We start from the raw sequence: 20054 nt of genomic DNA, 5'->3' as shown, positions 1-20054 counted from the left end.
AATTGGCTGCCTCTTGCACATCCACTACTGGGGATTGAGCCTCAAACCCCAGCATGTGCCCTGACCAGGAATCAAAACCTGACCTCCTGATTCATGGGTCAACACTCAACTACTGAGCCACACCGTCCAGGCTTAAGATTTTTAAAAATTGAATTTTAGAGAGTGGGAGAGGGAGAAACACTGATGTGAGAAACCGCAATCAACTATTTTCTGCACACCCCCATCAGGGATCGAGCCCACAACTCAGGCGTGTGCCCTGACTGGGCATAGAACCAGCAATCTTTCAGTACTAGTTTGGGTGATGCCCAAGCAACTGAGCCACATTGTCCAGGGCAGCAGACAGATCTTGATAATATAATCAGTAGTCAATGAACAATTCAAATATTGCTGCATAATACTTTTATTCAACAGTGTTATGGAGAAAAACAATTTCTGCATTGTTACATCATAATTTCAGACATATCAGAATCCAGTGACAAAATCCACTTGGAGAAAAGTTTTCAAACCCATTCTTGTGTAGTACTACTCCTCTATGAAATACTGAAAGGCAGCTCTGCACCTCAGCACTAAAGGTTACAAAAAGCACCATTTAATGGACTCACATGTTTAATTCTTTTCAAATTATAGTATTATTTCCCCTTTATGACAGAGCTTCACTAATCTAAAATGCTTCAGTATAACAACAACCAACATCCTCCAATTTACCAATGTTCAAACAAGTCTCACATATGGGGCCCAGTGTGGAATTAGAATTAATAACATCAGTGAGCTTGGCTGTTCTAAAACCTGAACCTGGTTAAGGTTAGTGCTTTGTAGACGGAAACAGAAAAGTAAGATGATCAATACATATTACTATGGTAGGTACTCCTTGACCATTTAACCTGACTACAAAATCCAGTGTTTAGTATTTCATACCAATCTTAATGCAAAAGTACTGAACTACACATAATCCATTTCCAATAATGTTAAAACCAACAAAAATTTCAGTTTTTAACAAAACTTATTCACTTCAAAGCACAATTGAGAAAAGCAAATCAAGACAAAGCCCAAATATGAATCCTAGAGAGATTCCATTACTAGGAATTGGAGATCATAAGTAGCAGATTCGAGTTTTTCTTCTTCTTTTTGCTTATAATTTAAAATTTAAAAATAAAATCTTTTACTCCAAAATTTTGAGTTAATTGCAGAAATCATAGCCCTTCAAGCTCCAATTGCCTAGATCCAGACAAATGCCTAGATCCAGACTTTTAAAAGACAGACTGTAACCCCTCCCCTGCCCTGGTCTACCATCCCATTGGTAACTGGAATCAGCAGTCCCTGGTAAAGATAGCAGGAACTTGGCCTTCAGGATGAGTCAGAATAATGTAGGAACAAACTGTATCTGTGAGTAAACCCATGCCCCAAATCATTAGAACATGGAGATTTAGAAACCTTTGAGAACAGAATGTATTTCAAACACACACAAACATAGACTATTGCATATCATTTTTAGTTGAGGTCAAAAATTTAAAAGCCCTGTTTCCCCAGTTAAAAGCAGGAAATTCTATCATTAGTACGTTACCTTCATTTACAGCCCACATTAATATAAGCCCAGTCTGGAGGTAACACTTCTTTCAAAATTTAACTTCATTTTAGCAGCATACATGGATTACCAATACTTTTCAAAGGTTTTATCTCAGATTCAGTAGGTCTACAAGAGACTAGAACTAATTGAAGGGAAGTAAGTGGGCCAGGATTTGTAGGATTCTCTCAGAAACTTCTCTTAGACTCTTCTTTTATAGGATTTCTTTATCATGTAAGCATTGTTTAAAAAAGCCAAACTAGTAAGGCCAAGTATGTCCTTCGTGGGTGTTGCTTATAGTGGTTGAATCCCATTCAACTCTAAGTGTGACTGAAAGTTCTCCATACCAGCAAGATGCCTAACATTTATTTTAGGTAATGTTTGACTTGAGACCCTGATAAAGTCTATTTGTCAAATGAAATTGCGTCAGAATGTAGAAAAAAGGGTAGAGAACAGGAACAAGAGTTGGAGGAATGATGTCTTTTATAGTAAATTCTGTACAGTGAAATCCAAGGACACCAATATGTTATGTCTGATTTAATTTTTTTTTTTTTAAAAAAGGGTAGTTCTCAGTTATTCAAGTCTTTATTTTCCTAGTATTACTCCTCAACTCAGTCATTCTCTTTTTCTCTTAATCCCAAAACCATGATGAAGTTCTTGAACGGTTAATCCTCCTGAGAGCCATTTTCTTATTCTTCTGACTCTTGTGAAATTGCTATAGTCCCTCCCAAAAGAGCTAAAAATATTTTTCTTGCTTTTATTCATTTCTCAAATCTGCTAACCTCTAAAGAAAGTAAACTATTCCGTTAACCAATGCAAAAGAATGAGTGGTTAAACGTGGGGCTACCTTCTTCCCCCCCTATCTACACTCCTCCCTCCCATCTACCTTCTGAAACAGTTTCTTGGGGACAAAATGTGACAGGGCTACTCAGGGCCATGGGACATATTAGCAGTATAAAAAAGGAACAATACTGAAGGAGTCATCCAGTTCCTCACCTTCCTTACCGGCTGTTAGGCTCCCATTTCACATCTAGCTGAGAGATGACCTCAGAATTTGGGAAACTGAGCTCTCTGCATCTTTCCTGATTAGAAAGACATAAAGGTCAGCAACACCAAAATCTATTGTCACTGAAGCCAGACCCAATTCAACAAAGACTTTGGCCTGAAAGAAATTGAAGGGGTCTCTTTTCCTGTCCTCTCTACTGACATACCTGTGCGGAATAAAAATCTCAATACATGAACATATAGGCAACTACATTTCAATACTGTTGATCAGAAATATGAGTGCAACAAAATCCTTTATTCAAAACCAAGATTTTGAATCCTCCTAAGTGGCCCACTTATTTAATGGATATTAGAAAAAAAACAAAAGTCTAGAATTAACTGAAGATGACATAGATCCTAAGAGTTGGTTAAAATAGGATTTGGCCTGGATTTTTAAAATGGCACTCTATTCAAAAAGTGGTTGGGAGTATAAGAGTTCTCCACAAAAGCCTTTTGCTGCAGAAGGTGGCCTTAAGTGGCTAAAGCAGTATTTATTCTCAGCAATTAACCATCAAAGCACTTAGCAATTTGCATTCCCAGCAAAACACCACCACCATAGCCTACTGCCGCATACGGGGACCTAAGAGGTCTACATGCCCAAAGACAACTGCCTCCAGCTTTGCATGGGAAAGCAGGAGGTAACGAAACTGACCTATGGATGTCCTCAGTGTGGCTGAGCTCATCTGAGCAGTCAAGGAGTCTCTCAAGCATCAAGTTTGGACTCCTTAAGTGTTGAATGTTTAACGTGCATTTACCTGTAATGGAAGAGCCAGATACCTGGAAAATATGTCTTATCTTTCTACCCCAAGAATAGATTGAATGCTAGTTTCATTTCCCAAATGGAAATCACTGACCCCACCTCATTATCAAATATGTTTTTTAAAAAGAGGCAGAAGAACAAAATGATGGTTGAGAACACCAAGGGTCCTTTCTTGATTTTCACCCTAACAAACCTTAAGTTGAGGAAACCTTTTAGGTGCATCAAATGAGCCTGAATATATCTGTACCAGGAGCAATATTTAGTGTAATGATGTGCACAGGGTCAGCTACATTACTTACTCTAAGATTAAGAACTAGACTAGGGAAGAAAATCTTGGGAACCAATTCTCCAATGAAGTCTCATAAGACCAATAAAAAGGCATTTTTAATTAAAGAAAAATGTAGGCACATAAAAATCTTTCAAGGATGAAAGACATGAAAGTTTTCCCTGGCTCACTCCCACCTTCAAGGTTCATTTCAATACTGTTGATCAGAATTATCTGATCAGAAATTTCTGCTCTGAGAAAGAGTACTTGAAGCAGGCCAGGCCAGGTAGGAAAACCTATAGGGATGTGCCAATACAGCCTAAGCGGTGGCATCAAACCACTAGTAAAACAAAAAAGTAGACCTGCATTTATTCTTGCATTTATTATTATTATGTTTGGTTAATCCTCACCCAGTGACACTTTTTCTATTGATTTTTATAGAGTGAAGGGAAGGGGAGAGAAAGATCGATGTGAGAGAGACACATTGATTGGTTGCCTTTCACATGCACCCTAACTGGGGCCAGGGATTGAACAAGCAACCCAGGTATGTGCCCTTGGCAGAAAATAAAACCCACAACCCTTCGGGTGTAGAATAATGCTCCAACTACTTAGAACACTGGCCAGGGCTTCCTGCCTTATAATGCTGAGCCATTTTCCTTAGTAGAAGTTAGAACAATTGGTAACAAAGTGGCATAGGCCTGTGCTGGGCTAAAAAGGACTTTCTGGCGGCCCTGGTCTCTGAGGTGGGTCAGATATCCCGAAGACTTTGAAAGGAGTCATTTACCAATGAGTTTTTGTGTTGGGGGGGGGGGGGGGGTCATGTATAGGATCTGAAAGAGGTTATCAAAGCAAGTATATATAATGAGAGGGGAAAAAAGGATTTTTGTGGGATATCTGGTATTATATAAAAAACCCAGAGTGTATCCTCAGCTGAGGATTAAAAAAAAAAAAAAAAAAAAAGACCACCACAAAACTAACTGACCAACCAAACAACCAGCAACGAGGTTGTGCCACATACTCTGGGAATACAGAAAACCCATGCAAGAAAAGCTGTCCTAAAAGGAGGCAGCTGTGAGTAGGGCCAGAGTATGGCACAAGACCATCCCTTGGAGAGCCAAGGTAGCAGTGATAGACTCTCCACCCAACAAGGATACTGAGTTTGCTCTTCATTTTAGTAAAAAAAGCTTCCTATAGCGAAGGTTCTCCTACAGCATCTCCAAACAGTTCTTGGTGCGTCCCTATAGGCAGAGAGATTACATCTAGCTAGTAGGCTTCCATGAACCTTCTTCTCATATGTATACATATATGTGTTATTTTTCTTAGAATGAACACCATGAATTCATAAAACCCACATCTTCAATCAAATGCAAAAGCAGAGCATCCTACTCAGAGGCTCTGAAACACACACATCAGCCTCAAAGCAAATCAAGCCTTCCAGTCTCAGGTAAGACTATTCTAGTCCAGAAAGGCAAGGAAACTGCTTCTGAAGCCTGGGAGGCAGAAGGGGATCCCCTCAGATGGGCTTGTACAGCAGAGTAGTGACATACTTCTTCTTGTAGCGATGGGTTGCACTAAGAACCATCACGCTGTCCTGTAAGGAAAAGAAACATGCAGCTAATTCATTAGTTCAGGTGGTACACAGTTGCTAACTTTTAAGAGACATTATAAAAGGAGTTTGGTTTTAGAGTCAAATCAACTTAAATCTGATCCTGAATCCTACTGTTACTCTTTTTGTGACCTTGAATAATCTACTTCATGTCTGTAAGTCTTCTTTCTTTTAAAAAAAATACATATTTTATTAATTTTTCACAGAGAGGAAGGGAGAGGAAGAGAGAGTTAGAAACATAGATGAGAGAGAAACATTGATCAGCTGCCTCCTGCACACCCCCTGCTGGGGATGTGCCCAAAACCAAGGTACATGCCCTTGACAAGGATCAAACCTGTGACCCTTGTGTCTGCAGACTGAGCCAAACCGGTTAGGGCTGTGAGTCTTTTTTTCCTCACCATCGAAAGGATAATACCTATCATTACGTGGCTCTGATGTTTACATCAGAATACCTGGCATAGTCCCCGACACCTAATTGGTGCGGAAGAAAGATTAATCTCCTATTTCATTCCTTCCCTATTTTAAATTTGAATATTGGTTTAAACCTAGCAAGTAAAAAAAGAAAGAAACACCCTGGCAATCCATTTATAGACGGAATCTTAAATGCAATGAGAAGAAAGGGCATTTTCAAGCCCTGAAGCAGGTCTAATTTTCATTTAAAAAGTCTTCTTTGATCAAGAGGGGACTCAGGAATCCCCTTCTATCTTTAAATAAAGTAGACCCCAGAATCTTCCTAGGAAAGACACTCAATCCAATTGATTAATTCCAAACAGCCTAAACAATCTGAGTCAAGGCCAAGGTGAATCACAATACTTAAGACCAGTTTGAAAAGTAAAAATGTACAATTTCTCAGGCTGTGTTACAGGTTATGTATGTACCACAAGAGAAGATAGCAGGCCTGTGGACATCCATTGATAGTTAAGGAGCAGTAACAGGAGGCAAAAGTTCAGTCAGATACCAAAGAACCCAAGCAGATCCAATTGAGAAACCAGTGCATTTTCCTATTTTCCCCTATACTGTTTGTCCACAATCATTGCTTCCCAGATTAACATTCCATGACCAGAGAAGGCTGGTCACGGCCTAAATATGACAGAAGCAAGGCAGGTAAAAAGTTCAACTCCAAGAAGGGTTTGGTAGAAATGAGAGAAATACCTACTGGGAAAGTGAGAGAAATACCTACTGGGAAAGACCTGGCCCAGTAATATCTGGGAAAGAATATGGAATGAGAATAGGAGGACTGGACTTCAGTCCTTTCTCTGGTACTTACTGGCAATATGACCTTCTCTGAGCCTTAGTTTCTTTATCTATAAAACAGGGGTTAAAAATAATACTTACCACACAAGGTTATTATAAAAAATAAATTCAAGGTAGTTAAAGAAGTTATTTGTTAAAGAAGCTGTATCAGTGATTGCCCTTATCTAAGAAATATAAGCAGCTTAAACAGATGATTAGGGCCCATCCTAGATGCACTTATTCAAAATCCCTGGGATATAGCTTCTGAATCTGTATTTTTACAAACTCTTCAGGTGATGATCATCTGGTAACTGTAGGACATAACTTTATTCCAATAGCCAAACCACAAAGACATGACTAGACTGAATGACTATTTTCAATCTAGACTCTAAAGCAGCAGAGAAATCGAGAAGGACTATAAGAATTGGAGGGGACACTGCAAATATGGTCACATTTCTTCCAATATAGGAGAGATGCAACCACCTGGGTATATATGAATGAGTCACCTGAAAGTAGTTGTGTCTATCTTTAAAAAGTGAGAGTTTTAATACCACATTTATGTATTCTTTGAATTGAAGATTAACTTGCTTTCTGTGCAAGTGGAATTTTAGTGCTATGTACTAAAATTAAGTAGGTAGTACAGTGATTATAGCTACCCACAGGGTAAGCTAAGAACACATATGTCTGTATCTATGAGTTTCAGTTTTATATCCCACGCATAAGAATTATATGGTTCTTAGCTTTTTCTGACTGATTTATTTTGCTTAGCAAAATATTCTCAAGGTCCATCCATGTTATCACATTGGCAATATTTCATCTTTTCTTATGGCTCAGTAGTATTCCATTGTATACCAGCATATATATGTACCACATCTTCTTTATCCAATAATCCATCAAAGCACACTTGGGTTGTTTCCATGTCTTGGCCTCTGTGTATAATGCTGCAAAAAAACATTCATTTGCAAATATATATATATATATATATATATATATATATATATATATATATATATTTGCAAATGAATGTTTTCAAATTTTTCAGGTAGAAACTCAGAAGTACTGCTGGGTCATATGGCAACTCTATTCTTAATTTTTTGAGGAGCCACTGTACTGTTTTCCATAGTGGCTGTACCAGTTTACATTCCCACTAGCAGTGAATGAGGGTTCCTTTTTCCCCCACAACCTCTCCAATACTTGTCTTGTTGATAATAGCCATTCTAACAGGCATGAGGTGGTATCTCATTGTAGTTTTGATTTGCATTTCCCTAATAGCTAGTGAAGTTGAACATCTTTCCATATATCTGTTGGCCATTTGTATATTTTCTTTTGAGAAGTGTCTGTTCAGGTCCTCTGCCCATTTTTAAATGGATTATATGTTTGTTTGGTGTTGAGTTGCTTGAGTTCTTTATGTTTTTGGTTATTAACCCCTTATTGGAGCTGTTTGCAAACATCATCTCCTACTCGATTGGTTGCCTTTTAGTTTTATTGGTGGTTTCTTTCGCTGTGCAATTTTTTGAAACTAAGATAAAAATACACACAAACCACCCACTAGTTTAAAAAAAAGTTCTTTCTCTCTCTCTCTCTCTCTCTCTCTCTCTCTCCCCCCCTCCCCCCCAATTTTTTTGAGGGAAGGTAATCAAAATTTTTGGTGCTCTAAAAAAAAATAATAATAAGTTCTTTATATGACTGGTCAGTGTTGCTCAGTGGTTGAGTGTTGACTTAGGAACCAAGAGGTCACCCATTCAATTCCTGATCAGGACACATTGCAGGCTCAATCCCCAGTATGGGCCAATGGATGACGTTTCTCTCTCACTGATATTTCTCTCTGTGTGTCCTCCTCCGTTCCTCTCTTTCTAAAAAATCAATAAAAACTTAAGTTCCTTATAATTTGACCATTCCCGACAGTCTCAGCTTCAGTGAAGGAGCAGAGCAAGTAATCACTGGAAAACATGTTACCCTTATGTGTGGGATATAAAAGTGAAATCCACTTGGGGGAGCTCTGTGAAGAGCCAGCCACACCACTTACCTTTATGGACAATGCATAGAGATGGTTCAGCATAACGTGATTTGGTTCAGGGAGCAAGGCTGGATCACACTAAGAGAAAAGCACACAACACTAATTGGGGTTAAATGCAGTTTTAAACCAGGAAGTTTATTCTTTGGGATTGTTGAGAAACTCTAAACTAGTATATATTGTTCCTTTTATATACTGCACTCATCCTTGTATATATCAATACAGTCTCATTACAGGAAATCAGGAAAATTCTGAGTCCAGGACTGAAATGCTAAGCCTCAGCATCAATTCATCTTCCTTAACAGAGCTAAGACAAAAATATTGCCCACATCAGACATAGAAGGCACAGGCTTAAGAGGCAACAGTAATCTTAATGGGAATCACGTGAATTGACCAGAGATGTAAATTATATGAAAACCACACACAAAAAAGGGCCACTTTATACTTCTTTTCTATATCCTCAAGTGACAAATGCGCCCTATCTTGTGTTGGAATATAAGCTCCTGAAACTGATTCTAGTAATTCATAGCTCTGGGCCTGAATTACTTGGAGCAGAAGACAACTATGAATTTTGGAAAAGTCACAACTCAGCCCTAAAAAAAAAGAAAGAAATTATAATAATATATGTATCTATATATTATATCTATATATAGGTATATGTAGGATAACAATATGAAAAGATTAGAATTCTTTTTTCCATATACCGTATGTGATGAATACATATGTAACAATCACCTTTGTAATAATCCCAACCTCTACGATTACTAAACTTTAGCTCAAATGGTCCCAGTGACCTCAAGATGCCCCAGCAATACTCTCAGGATACTCACAGAAATATTAGTGTCCTTGTTAAGAATAACTTGGAGAAGGTGAGGAGGCAAGATGGGTGGGGATTTGAATCTCTCCTCAGATCGAAACACATACATTTCTTGACTATAAGGGCCTGGGGGTGAGCTGGAAAGGTCTGAAAGACATTTATCCAAATATAAGGGAAAGTTAGAGAACTAGTAAAAATGCATGAAAAAATATCATCATGGCATCTAATAATAAATACATAGAAATCATGAATCATAAACTTGTGACATGTTGGGTCTACAAGTGTAAGGCAGACAAGAAACAGTCTGAGTTATCCTGAACATAAACTAAAGTTCCTCAACCTGGCAACATGATATGGTGGATAAAGGAGGAGAAGAGGGGTAAAAGAGATAGATTTTGGGAAGAAGTACTCCATTTATCCATTTCCTATTCATACAAGATGGTCAGTTTCCTTACTCATAAAATAAAAAGAATCTCTATCCAATTTCACAATGTTTTTAAAGGAATCATATAAGAAAACAAATGTGACAGTGCCTTGGCATGTATAACAGTATAAAAAGATTACATTTCTTTTTTTCCCACCCAGGAAACAGACAAGGTTATAAACTATAAGATTACTTATACTACCATGATTGCAACAATGAGGACAAAATTACGAATAATAGTCATTAGGGAAATGCAAAGAAAAACCACAATAAAATACCACTTAACATACGTTTAGAGGACTGTGATAAAAAAGACTGACAAGAACAATAATTGTTGGCAAGTATGTGGAGAAATTGGCACCTTTGTACTATTCCCATTGCTGGAGGGTATGTAAAAGGTGCAGCTGCTCTGAACAGTTTGGCAGTTTCTTCAAAAGTTAAACATAAAGTTACCATATGACCCAGAAATTATATTCCTGAGCATATACCTAAGAGAAATGAAAACATGTCTACACAAAAACTTGAACAAAACAGCATTATTTATAATAGACTAATAGCAGTAACAAATCCAAATGTCCATCAGCTAATGGATGGATAAACAAAATAGTATATTCATACAGTAGAATTTTATTTGGCTATAAAAGGAATAAAATACTGTTATACATTACAACATGGATGAACACATTAAGTGAAAGAAGCCTAACATAAAATACCACATATTGTATAATCCCATTTACATGAAATGTCCCAAATAGGCAAATCCATAGACACAAAGTAGATTTGTGGTTGCTAAGGACTGCTGATGGTTATGGGATTTCTTTCTGGGGTGATAAAAATACTCCGCTATTAGACAGTGGTGATGGTTACACAACTCTGTGAATATACCAAAAATTACTGAATTTTACACTTTAAAATGGTAAATTTTATGTATGTGGAGGGAAGAAATAAAAGAAAAATGGCCCTGGCCGGTTTGGCACAGTGGATAGAGTATCTGCCTGGGCACTGAAGGGTCCCAGGTCAATTTTGGTCAAGTACTATGTCACCTTGATTGGGAATCTAAGCCTCCAATTTTATTCATAAGGAACCGAGAACCAAAAAGGTTGAAGGGCTTGTCCCTGATGGCAAAGCTAGTTAGTAGCAGAGGCAGGCTCTGAGCCTACAGGGGAGAGGTATGCTCACTAGAAACACAGTGCACACCGTTCTGTAGACAGTCATAGCCTTTACTGTAAAGTAACAAAATGGTAACTGTGAGTGTGGTTAGCCAGTCACTCATCTGGCGCTGCAGCAAATGCACATAGAGATGAAGGCCTTCCTTAGAAAAAATGATATGGGGAGAAACAAAAGGATACAGCCTTTTACTCTTCCAAGGCATTAAAAGAAAAGAAAAGAAACACAAAACTTCAGTTAATATACACACACAAGAATTGTGGGGTTTTGTAACCCCTCTTTCCCCAAAGACTGCCATTCCTAAGGGTCCTATAACACTGTATGCAAACCAGACAACATCTAGCCCCCGGACAGTGGGGGGAGGGTGATACCACCAAAGGTCAATGGAAAAACTTGAAATATGGTTAGAAATAGATTTTTAAATATAGGCCATAGCCTATTAATTGCCAAAAAGGAAAGGATAAAATAGAAAATAGAGTACATAATATGTAATAAAGGCAAATACTGTTCTGCAAGACTTGTGTTATAGGGTGTGTGTGTGTGTGTGTGCAGATCCTGGTTAAAGTTTGAAATCAAATACTCTAAACTGATATTTTTTTTGTCTCAGAGCATGGGACTAAAATGCTTACAGAATTACAGAGGTGGGGCAAAAAGTAGGTTTACACTTGTTTGTATGGAAAATAATAAAAAACGATAAATAATAATACAAGCATAAACTCTGTGTTTCACATATCCACAACTATAAATCTACCTTTGCCTTACCCCATGTATAATTTAAAAGATTCCTAAAGAGAAAAATGAAAATAAAACACACAAATAATCTCAAATAAACACAACAAAAATTTTTACAAAAATAAATAAATAAATAAAAACCACTCCTGGGAAGGAGCATGCATTAAAAGAAAAACATCAAGAAAGAGCAAAGACTACAAAATTACCTCGACAAGATGTCTCCGAGCTTTCCATTGAATCTAGTTTTAAAGCATCAAACACCTCAAAATCGGATTTTTTGACATGGATCAAATTGTTAATCGTGCCAAGCTGACTGGTAACCACAGGCTGAAACAGTGAATGGGAAAATTTTATGAGTCTTTGTTTCAAATCCATCTCTTCCATTCAACTCTCCTTTTTTTAAAAATGATCCCACCTCCATCTTTTATCAAGAGATAAATCCTCCAGTGCAGGAGGGCTGCTGCCAATCAATCCTAACAGCAGTGAAGTTTGACACCCAGGAGAATAATAGCCAGGAGGAGACTAAGTCAGTGGTTACCTTGGAGGTCAAGGCCTTACCTCTGATGGATCATGAACCCACTGTCCATCCACAAAGAACTTGTACTGATGCTCTCCCTCAGGGAGGTCCAGAATGGCCACAAAGTCATTATGGCTACAGAAGAAAACAGAAAGTTAAATAGGCCAAGTTCTTATCAGAAGACAGAAAGTAAATGTAAAAACCATGAGGCAATCAAAATAGCATGCCCATTATCCTCTATACTGCTAAGTGATTGTAACCTCTGAAGTAATTTATAAACCCAGTTTCCTTTCCTATATCATGTTCAGCATGTACTTGTCAACTCCTCCCAATAACTTTAGTTCTTAACTAATGTCTGGAAAAGATTAATAAAAATGTTAATCTCCCAAAATGGTCCATCTTAGTACAACTATGTTGTTTGGCAGAACAGACCCTTCACAAGTGTAAATAAGATAGCAGGTAGGTTCAGGACACAGAGTGGCTCATGGTACCCTTTCCATAATTTGGTGAGCGTCTTCTGGAAAATTACATACTGGCTGTTCTGATAACCAGTTAAATAATTCATTATTGCCCAGGAGGTAACAGATAACATTAGGACTTCACAGTGTGTTTTGTTTTAGTGCAGCAGTCAGAGCAACTAGACTCAGCGAGTTATAAAACCTTTCCTACAAGCATAGTAAGGAGTTGGATTAATACAGTCCTAAAGAATGTGCCCACAATGCTATAAATCCCTCCGAGTAGTAAAACACCTCTGACTCACTATGAGATTAAAAAAAAAAAAAAAAAAAAGTCACAGATTAGTCGCTGGTCACGGAAAATGTGCAAGAGTCCCTAGCTGGTGGAGAGTAGCCCAGCCAGGTCTCTACTCCTGGACTCTGTGGACTCAATCAAGACACTAGTCTCACCTCTTAATCAGTGGAATCTTGGCGCTCCAATTGTTGAAGGACCCGGAGATGAAGACCTCCTTGCCTCCTTCAGACCAGCGGATCACAGTGGGCCGGGCCTGCTGGGTGGGCTTTACGGAGTCGTCCAGATCCTGCTGCCATGACACAAACTCCTTGTCCCCAGGGAGCTGAAAGAAGGATCAGGTCATCCCTAAGTTGTGACCCAGAAATTCTTTAACACTCTCCTCCCTAGGGCAGAGAAGGGTGCTATGTTTCTGCTAAGGTTTAATAAGCCCTGAAATTAGCAAGTTTGGTTTTGAACACACTATAGATAAATAACTCATCTGGGACCAATACGGTCAAATAAATGACTTAACGGTCACAGGCTGCCCAAATCACATCCTAACTTCTAAGTCTGTTTCCTGTTATCACATTAACTCACAGGCAGGCAACTACTATGATATGCTTCTGAGTGCCTCTTAAGAGGAAAAATGTGAAAATGAAGTATCTATATATATAAAAGCCTAAGTGATGAAATGACGGGTTGACTGGTCGCTATGATGAGCACTGACCACCAGGGGTCAGATGCTCAATGCAGGAGCTGCCCCCTGGTGGTCAGTGCACTTCCACAGCCAACCTCCCATGGCCGACCTCCTGTGGTCCCTCCCCTAGGCCAGCCGGCATCAATTGCCAGCCAGGCCAAGGGACCCCCATCCCTGCATGGATTCGTGCACCAGCCTGTAGTCTTATATAATAAGAAGACTAATTTGCAGAATGTCCAGTGGAATGACTGGTTGCTATGATGCACACTGACCACTGGGGGCAGACAATCAAAACAGGAGCTGCCCCCAGCCCGCAGGCCCCAGGCAAGCCAAGGAGGGTGCCAGCAAGAGCCTCCCCTCCTTTCCCCAGATCAGCCCATAGATCAGCCCTGATTGCTGGCCAGGCCTAGGAACCCTACCTGTGCATGAATTTTGTGCACCGGGCCTCTAGTGGTTTATAAAAAATAATTACATTAGCCATGTATTTTTCATGTGCAAGTATGAACAGCTCTCAATTATCAGTTGCAATGGAAGATAGAGATACTAAAATTCATAAACTCTATTTTAGCTAATAGGTTACAAATTAAAAATATAAAAACCAGATCATTGGTTTCTTAAATTTTGAGAATTGGTTATGAACTCTTTATTTGCTCACCATACTAATTATTTCAGGAGTAGGAGTGAAAATTCTGGAGTCTCAAGAAACATCAGATAAAAAACACAGCTTCCTTTAACAAAAGCAGTTCCACTATCAAATGAGGTCTGTAGGATTCTGAAAAATATTGACTCCTTACTTAGTTTCTTTTCATGACCATATTGGGAAATTTCCTGGGGCTGAGAGACCGAAGAAAGGGGTTGACAATGCCATCATTACATCAGAGTTTATTAAGGGAACTTACATGAGGTTCATCTTGGGCTTCAGCAAGATAATGTGGATAAACTCCAAGCCCTGCAGCAGGCACTGAAGAAATATATAGAACAGAGCAAAATGGACAGGAGTACTGGGGCAGGCGCTGCCCTAAATAAGGGGGAATAGTCTTAGTGCCTGCCCAGGGCAGGACAAGGGCTTGTTCTAGGAAGCAACACACCTGGGACACACGGGAGAGGTCAAACAATCTCCGAGGGGATTTACAGGAAGCACTCTCTGTTCCGGCAGGGGTCTAGCTGGATGTAGGTAGAGGAAGTGTCTTAGAACAGTCTCTCTACATACCATCCTTTAGAAGAAGAGTTGGCAAACTGGCCAGTAAGCCAGATGGTTTATAAAGTTTTATTGGAAAATAGCACGCTCATTCATTTACTTAGTATCTCAGCTGTTTTCATGCTACAGTGGCAGAAATGGGTAGTTGTGAGAGACTGACTATATGGTCTGCAAAGTCTAAAATGTTCACTATCTGGCCCTTTACAGGAATACGTTTGCCGAGCCCCACTTTCCATAGGCTTAAATGACGTTGGTATATAGAGAAATAAGACTTTACAGTATCGAGTGAAAAGATTACCAAATAGCCCCGGCCAGGTGACTCAGTTGGTTGGGCATCATCCCATGCACTGAAAGGCTGCCTGATGGATTCCTGGTCAGGGCACATGCCCAGGCTGCAGGCTCCATCTCTAGTTGGGGTTTGTGCAGGAGGCAGCCAATCAATATTTTTCTCTCACACTGATGTTTCTCTATCTCTCCCTCTTCCTTCCTTTCTCTTTAGAATCAATAAAACACACACATATATATATGGCTACCAATAATGTTTTTTTTTTTTTTTAAAGGGCTAGCTTATTTATTTGGGCTTTATTTTCAAATGGCTGGTGGTCTACCCTCCATATTGCCTCTCGATCTTCCTCAAAACTGCACTGAGACACCAGTAGCAGTATAATCTGAAGTAAACAGAGAAAGAGAAATGAAGGCACTTTCACATTATATAACTGGTCTAAGAGAAAATCTGGTCTCCATATTCTTAAAGCAATGCACTCTTGTCTGACAAGCTGCAATTAGAATTACAAAATGTCTATATATGTCTAAGAATTATCCTCAGATTCTGATTCAGATAGAGGGCCTGGGAATCTTTAAGTTTCCCATATAATAATGTTAAACAAAGAAAAAATCCCTCATTTTCTAAAATAAATAAAATACCATATGACATGTCTGGAATTTGCTTCAAAATAATTGGTGGGGAGAGTGAATGGGTATAGTTATATAAATTCATTCACGATCTGACCATTGTTTAAACTGGGTGACAGGTATTTAGGAATTCATTACACTATTCTTCCTAAACTTCAAAACATGGAAAATGTTTCCATAAAGTGTTTAAACAAATGTCAGGCGATTTTAATGTGCAAACAGAATTGAGAACTGGCATTCAAAGCAATGTAGGCCCCACTGCCACTGTTTCTATCAGTTCCTTTTAGGATTTTCGATTTAGAATTTGAAAGCTACAAACTATTAATATGCCCAGCTTTGGAAGAAAGCTCTTCCATGTATGACATGACATTTCTGTGGGAGATATGAGTACTGCTGACTATCAGGAAGACTGTTTACGCCAAGTTGAATTGTCAGCACAGGCACCAGGGAAAGAGACAATTAGAATTACAGTATGAAATGTTCAAGTAAAACATTGGGGGAAGAAGACAGTAATTTGAGAACGATAAAACTTTAGATCTGGAAGAGATCTGAGGAATGATCTGAACCAATTTTCTCATTTCACAAATGGCAAGACTGAGGGAAGGGAAAGAATGATCCAAAACAAGGCTCCATTTTCAGACAGAGCAACCTGGCTTCCATCCAGGACACCGATTACCGCAGTCACAGTTTGACAAAAACACTATTCTTAATTCCTGAGTCATCAATGTAGGAAAATGGAAAAAAACACAGTGAGGTAGTTCACCTTGAGAAACCTTGAATAAGTAAATTCAGATGGCTGGAGGGGCAGCCCCAATGATGAGGAAGGAGTCCGGAAGTGGGGAAAGAAAGGATCAGAAAAGAAACCCCAAGAAATGGTCCCTCCTTTAATCATCCTCAGTCCTCCTTTCTCTGATTACGTTCTCAGTTGGGATCCGAGGAAACAACCAAATTCTATGTGATACCAACGAGGCAAATCATTCTCTATTCCTTTGTTGAAGAAATAAGAAACATCAAACACACTCCAATCTCCTCAATTCCTCCATTTTTAAATTTTTATTATTTTTTTTTTACTTCATCCAGTTGGCCTTAATGCATTTAACTCTGACAGCTCTAAAAGTGATTAGAAGCATTCGGATGGTAATCCTATTGCTGACAGCTCCATCTGTCCTGTCTGTAGAGCGAACACAAGTTACTGCTTTCCTGAAAGACCTTGGGAACTGAGAGCAAGTTCTCCGGAGCAGCCGTGGGTGGTCCTTGTTAGCCATGCCAGCCTTAGGAAGTATTACCGGGAAATGGGAGAAATCCTGGCATTATTTGCTCTGCCACTTGAGGAGCAGCTGGGCATGAGAGCAGCACAGCCTCAGTCACTGCAGAGAGCCGGAGCATGGGGCTTCTTTTGATCCCCACTGCCAGGAGAAAGTATTCGCACCAGCCAGCGGCTGCCACGCACAGCCAAGCCGAAGGGACAGGGATCGGGAAGTGCTGAGCTCCTAGAAGCGTAAACACGATACGGATACACACAAGCTGTCAGGGGAAACATCCATTTACCCTCCTCGGGGCACATGTGAGGAACGGAAGTTTTCCACCAGCGCTTTTCAACCTATACCAGTATTCATCAATACTTTGGAAGAGGACCCCTTCCTGCTAGGAGAACCAAAGATAAGGGGGTGGGGGTGGGGGTGTCCCCCAATCATCCTGAACATGTGGCCGACAACAGACTGGTCGGAAAACAAGCATTCTCGCTTCTAGTTGGAGGCAGCACTGCAATTGCCATCAACATCTCCATCCCCGAAAAATCCCGTGAATTCACAAAAGCCCCGTAACCTGGATCCGTGGGATAAGAGCCAAGAAAGGGAGGAGGAGGAGGAGCCCTGACGCCCAGGCCGCCGCAGTCCGCTCACCTTGGAGTCGGGCAGGCTGAAGACGCTGGGGTCGTCGGTGCTGCCCACCATGATCTTGTGCTCCTTGCCGGGGCCCGGGCCGCCGGCGCCCTCCGCGCGCGCCGCCTTGGCGCCGTGGCGCTCGCCGGCCGCCCGGTCGCTGGCGGTGTTGCCCATGGCTGCGGCTCGCGCCGGGGCCACCTGCCGTGGGAACCACACGGAGCGGGGGGAACCCCCCGCCGGCGGCGGCGCGTCAGGGGCACCTCCGGCCCCGCCCCTGCGCCGGGGGTTCCGGTTCAGGGAATCCCCGCCGCCCGCCGCGGGGAAGCCGCCGGGAGGAGGTCGCTCCCCTCCGGGGCCTCCGGGAACGCCCGGACCCCGCCCGTGCGCCTCCGCCGCGCGCCGATCGGGAATCCCGCGTCCGGGAACTCCCAGGCGTCCCCGCGCTCACGCCAGCACCCCGACCATCACCTCCCGCCCGCGCGACGGGGGGGTGTTCTTGAGGATGAGGCCACCAATAAAGTTATTGAAAATTGAAGCCGCGCCCGGGTAGCAATCCGGGTTTCCTCCTAAAATGGACACTGCCCGCCCGCCCCGCGCGCGTTCCCTGCGGCCGCGCGGTGCCCGGGCCCGCCGGCCTCTCTAGCGCCGCCTCCTCGATGGTGACAGCCCCGCGCGCAGCCTCCAGTGCCGGGCGGGGCCGCCGTCCGCTGTCCACCGGGGCCGGGCCGGGCCGGGCCTCCGCCCGCAGGATCGCCCCGGGGAACGGCTCGCTGAGTCCGGGCCCCGCGTGCGGGGGGTCCGGTCCCCAAATGACACTCGGGCTGCCACCCGATCTCCCGTGTTCTGTACCCGGAGGAACGGTGCTTTCTTCCCGCCCCCCCCCCCCCCCCCCCGGGCCTCAGTTTCGCCAAATAACGGTTTCTTGTTCGTAGGCGACCCTAGAGGGAATAGGAGCCAGGGCTTCCCACTGACGGCAAGAGGACATGAAGTTGAAATTAAGTGCTGCAGGGAGCATGGGGGCCCGGGGAAGGAGTGATGAGGAGATAACCTTAAGTTAGTGAATTGCCTTGCCGGTCTAAAAAGAAGGGGGAAGAAGCTATTCCAAGCTAAGAAACAGTGTATGCAATGAGCAAACCCCAGAAGAAATGAAATCCAAGAAAGAGAGCAACAACAAAAACAACCGAGGAATAAAATAGTGGGCAGAAGAGGGCAAAGACAATCCTGGGTTTGGGACACATCCAGGCTTTCACTGATAATGAATGGTATTTAACAGTTCTTACTTTGCATTATAATGCTATGGGTGTCTCATTCCCTACTAGCAATCCTTGTCGCTCAACACGTGTTACAGAGACCACCTAAGCTAAGAGATTGTTCCAAATGCAAAATCTGGACTCCATCCCGTAGAATTGGAATTAATACACCTTAGGGGACAGGGGTTGGGCAGGCTCTAAAGAACTGCCACAAGGCTCCTATTAATCCTCCATATATCTTGTAGGTTCAGGTAAAGAACAAAGAACTAAATTATCCAACCCAAATTCCTAACTTTCCCCAGGCCTGGATTGGGCACTCTTCCCAGTAAATTTTATTGGGGTCTCATGTCCTCTGTCCACTCTGTCCAATATGATTACCTTTTTTATTGTTCCCAGGCTAGCTTTTAGTATCCTGTTCCGAGAATTATGTCTCCTGGTTGGGGCGGGGGGGGGGGGGGGGGGGGGGGGGGGAGGGAAGTGGCAGTTCTCTGGAGTGTGTGAATGAATGTTTACAACTAAACTAGATGGAATTCTGCTCTGTTACCTGCTTCTGCTTCCCAGTTTATTAAGATATTTTAGTTCCCCTTTGCATTTCTCCGTGTATTAATAACTAGCTATCTTCCTCATATCAATAACTGGCTACCTACACTGACAATGCGAGCCAGAAACACAGCGCAGCAGCCAGGACCTCATCCAGGGAGGGAGGAGTCTGGTTGTCGCTGACACACCATTCATCTGGGAGGAGCACAGACTGCATGGACACTCCTGCAGGAATGTGCAGCAGTAGCTGCAGCTGAGCACAGAGGCCTGGGCAAAAACACAGCAAAGGAGAGCGGCCACAGTCGTCGGGCTGTTGGCAATTCAGACAGTGAAGCAAGGCCACAAAGCCTGGCCGCCTGCCCTTAGCCTCCCAGAAATTGCCTCCCTTTGCCCTTGATGTCGGGCTGTAGACCACATTAACTGGTGCCCAAGGAAACGTGCCCAAGGTCCAACACTGCAGAATCACATTTCTCCCTAGCACAGGTACACTCTTTAACCAGAACACAGGGAGGACCCGGGCAGAGGACCGAGGTCTCCTTTACTGAGTGTAAAACAACAACAAAAAAGAGAGTATAAAACAACAAAGAATGAGTGTAGGGATTCCCCTGCCCACCCCAAAGCATCCTGGCTACACTGACCAGAGGTCAAGGGAGCCGATGCTGAGATCTCAGAGCTAAAAACCTTGTGATTCAGCTCCACCTGCTG

The 20054-nt window shown here is 41.8% G+C and overlaps 1 protein-coding gene across 9 annotated transcripts; it reads right to left on the bottom strand.

Annotated features, from left to right (window-relative positions):
* Positions 1–384: 384 nt before the first annotated feature.
* PRKAB2 (protein kinase AMP-activated non-catalytic subunit beta 2) lies at positions 385–18465 on the bottom strand. Of its 9 annotated transcripts, none has more exons than XM_036442913.2 (10): positions 18016–18465; positions 17578–17757; positions 13046–13212; positions 12182–12275; positions 11830–11950; positions 9314–9447; positions 8496–8564; positions 6504–6540; positions 3258–3360; positions 385–566 (listed from the first exon to the last, which is right to left on the bottom strand). In XM_036442913.2, exons 1-10 carry the CDS (start codon positions 18022–18024, stop codon positions 446–448), a joined length of 1035 nt encoding a protein of 344 aa, XP_036298806.2. In that variant the 5' UTR covers positions 18025–18465; the 3' UTR covers positions 385–445. The 9 variants fall into 9 exon arrangements, 8 of the variants coding, with proteins under 8 accessions (XP_036298806.2, XP_036298807.2, XP_036298810.2 ...); XM_036442920.2 differs by lacking the exon at positions 385–566 and adding an exon at positions 5178–5221 and having other exon boundaries at positions 3239–3360; positions 18016–18460; XR_004988799.2 differs by lacking the exon at positions 6504–6540 and having other exon boundaries at positions 18016–18459.
* Between the last annotated feature and the right edge of the window lie 1589 nt (positions 18466–20054).

The sequence above is a fragment of the Pipistrellus kuhlii genome, unplaced genomic scaffold (genome assembly GCF_014108245.1).
Source record: "Pipistrellus kuhlii isolate mPipKuh1 unplaced genomic scaffold, mPipKuh1.p scaffold_m20_p_18, whole genome shotgun sequence".
Classification (NCBI taxonomy): Eukaryota; Metazoa; Chordata; class Mammalia; order Chiroptera; family Vespertilionidae; genus Pipistrellus; species Pipistrellus kuhlii.
This window is presented reverse-complemented; position numbering and strand designations above follow the sequence as displayed.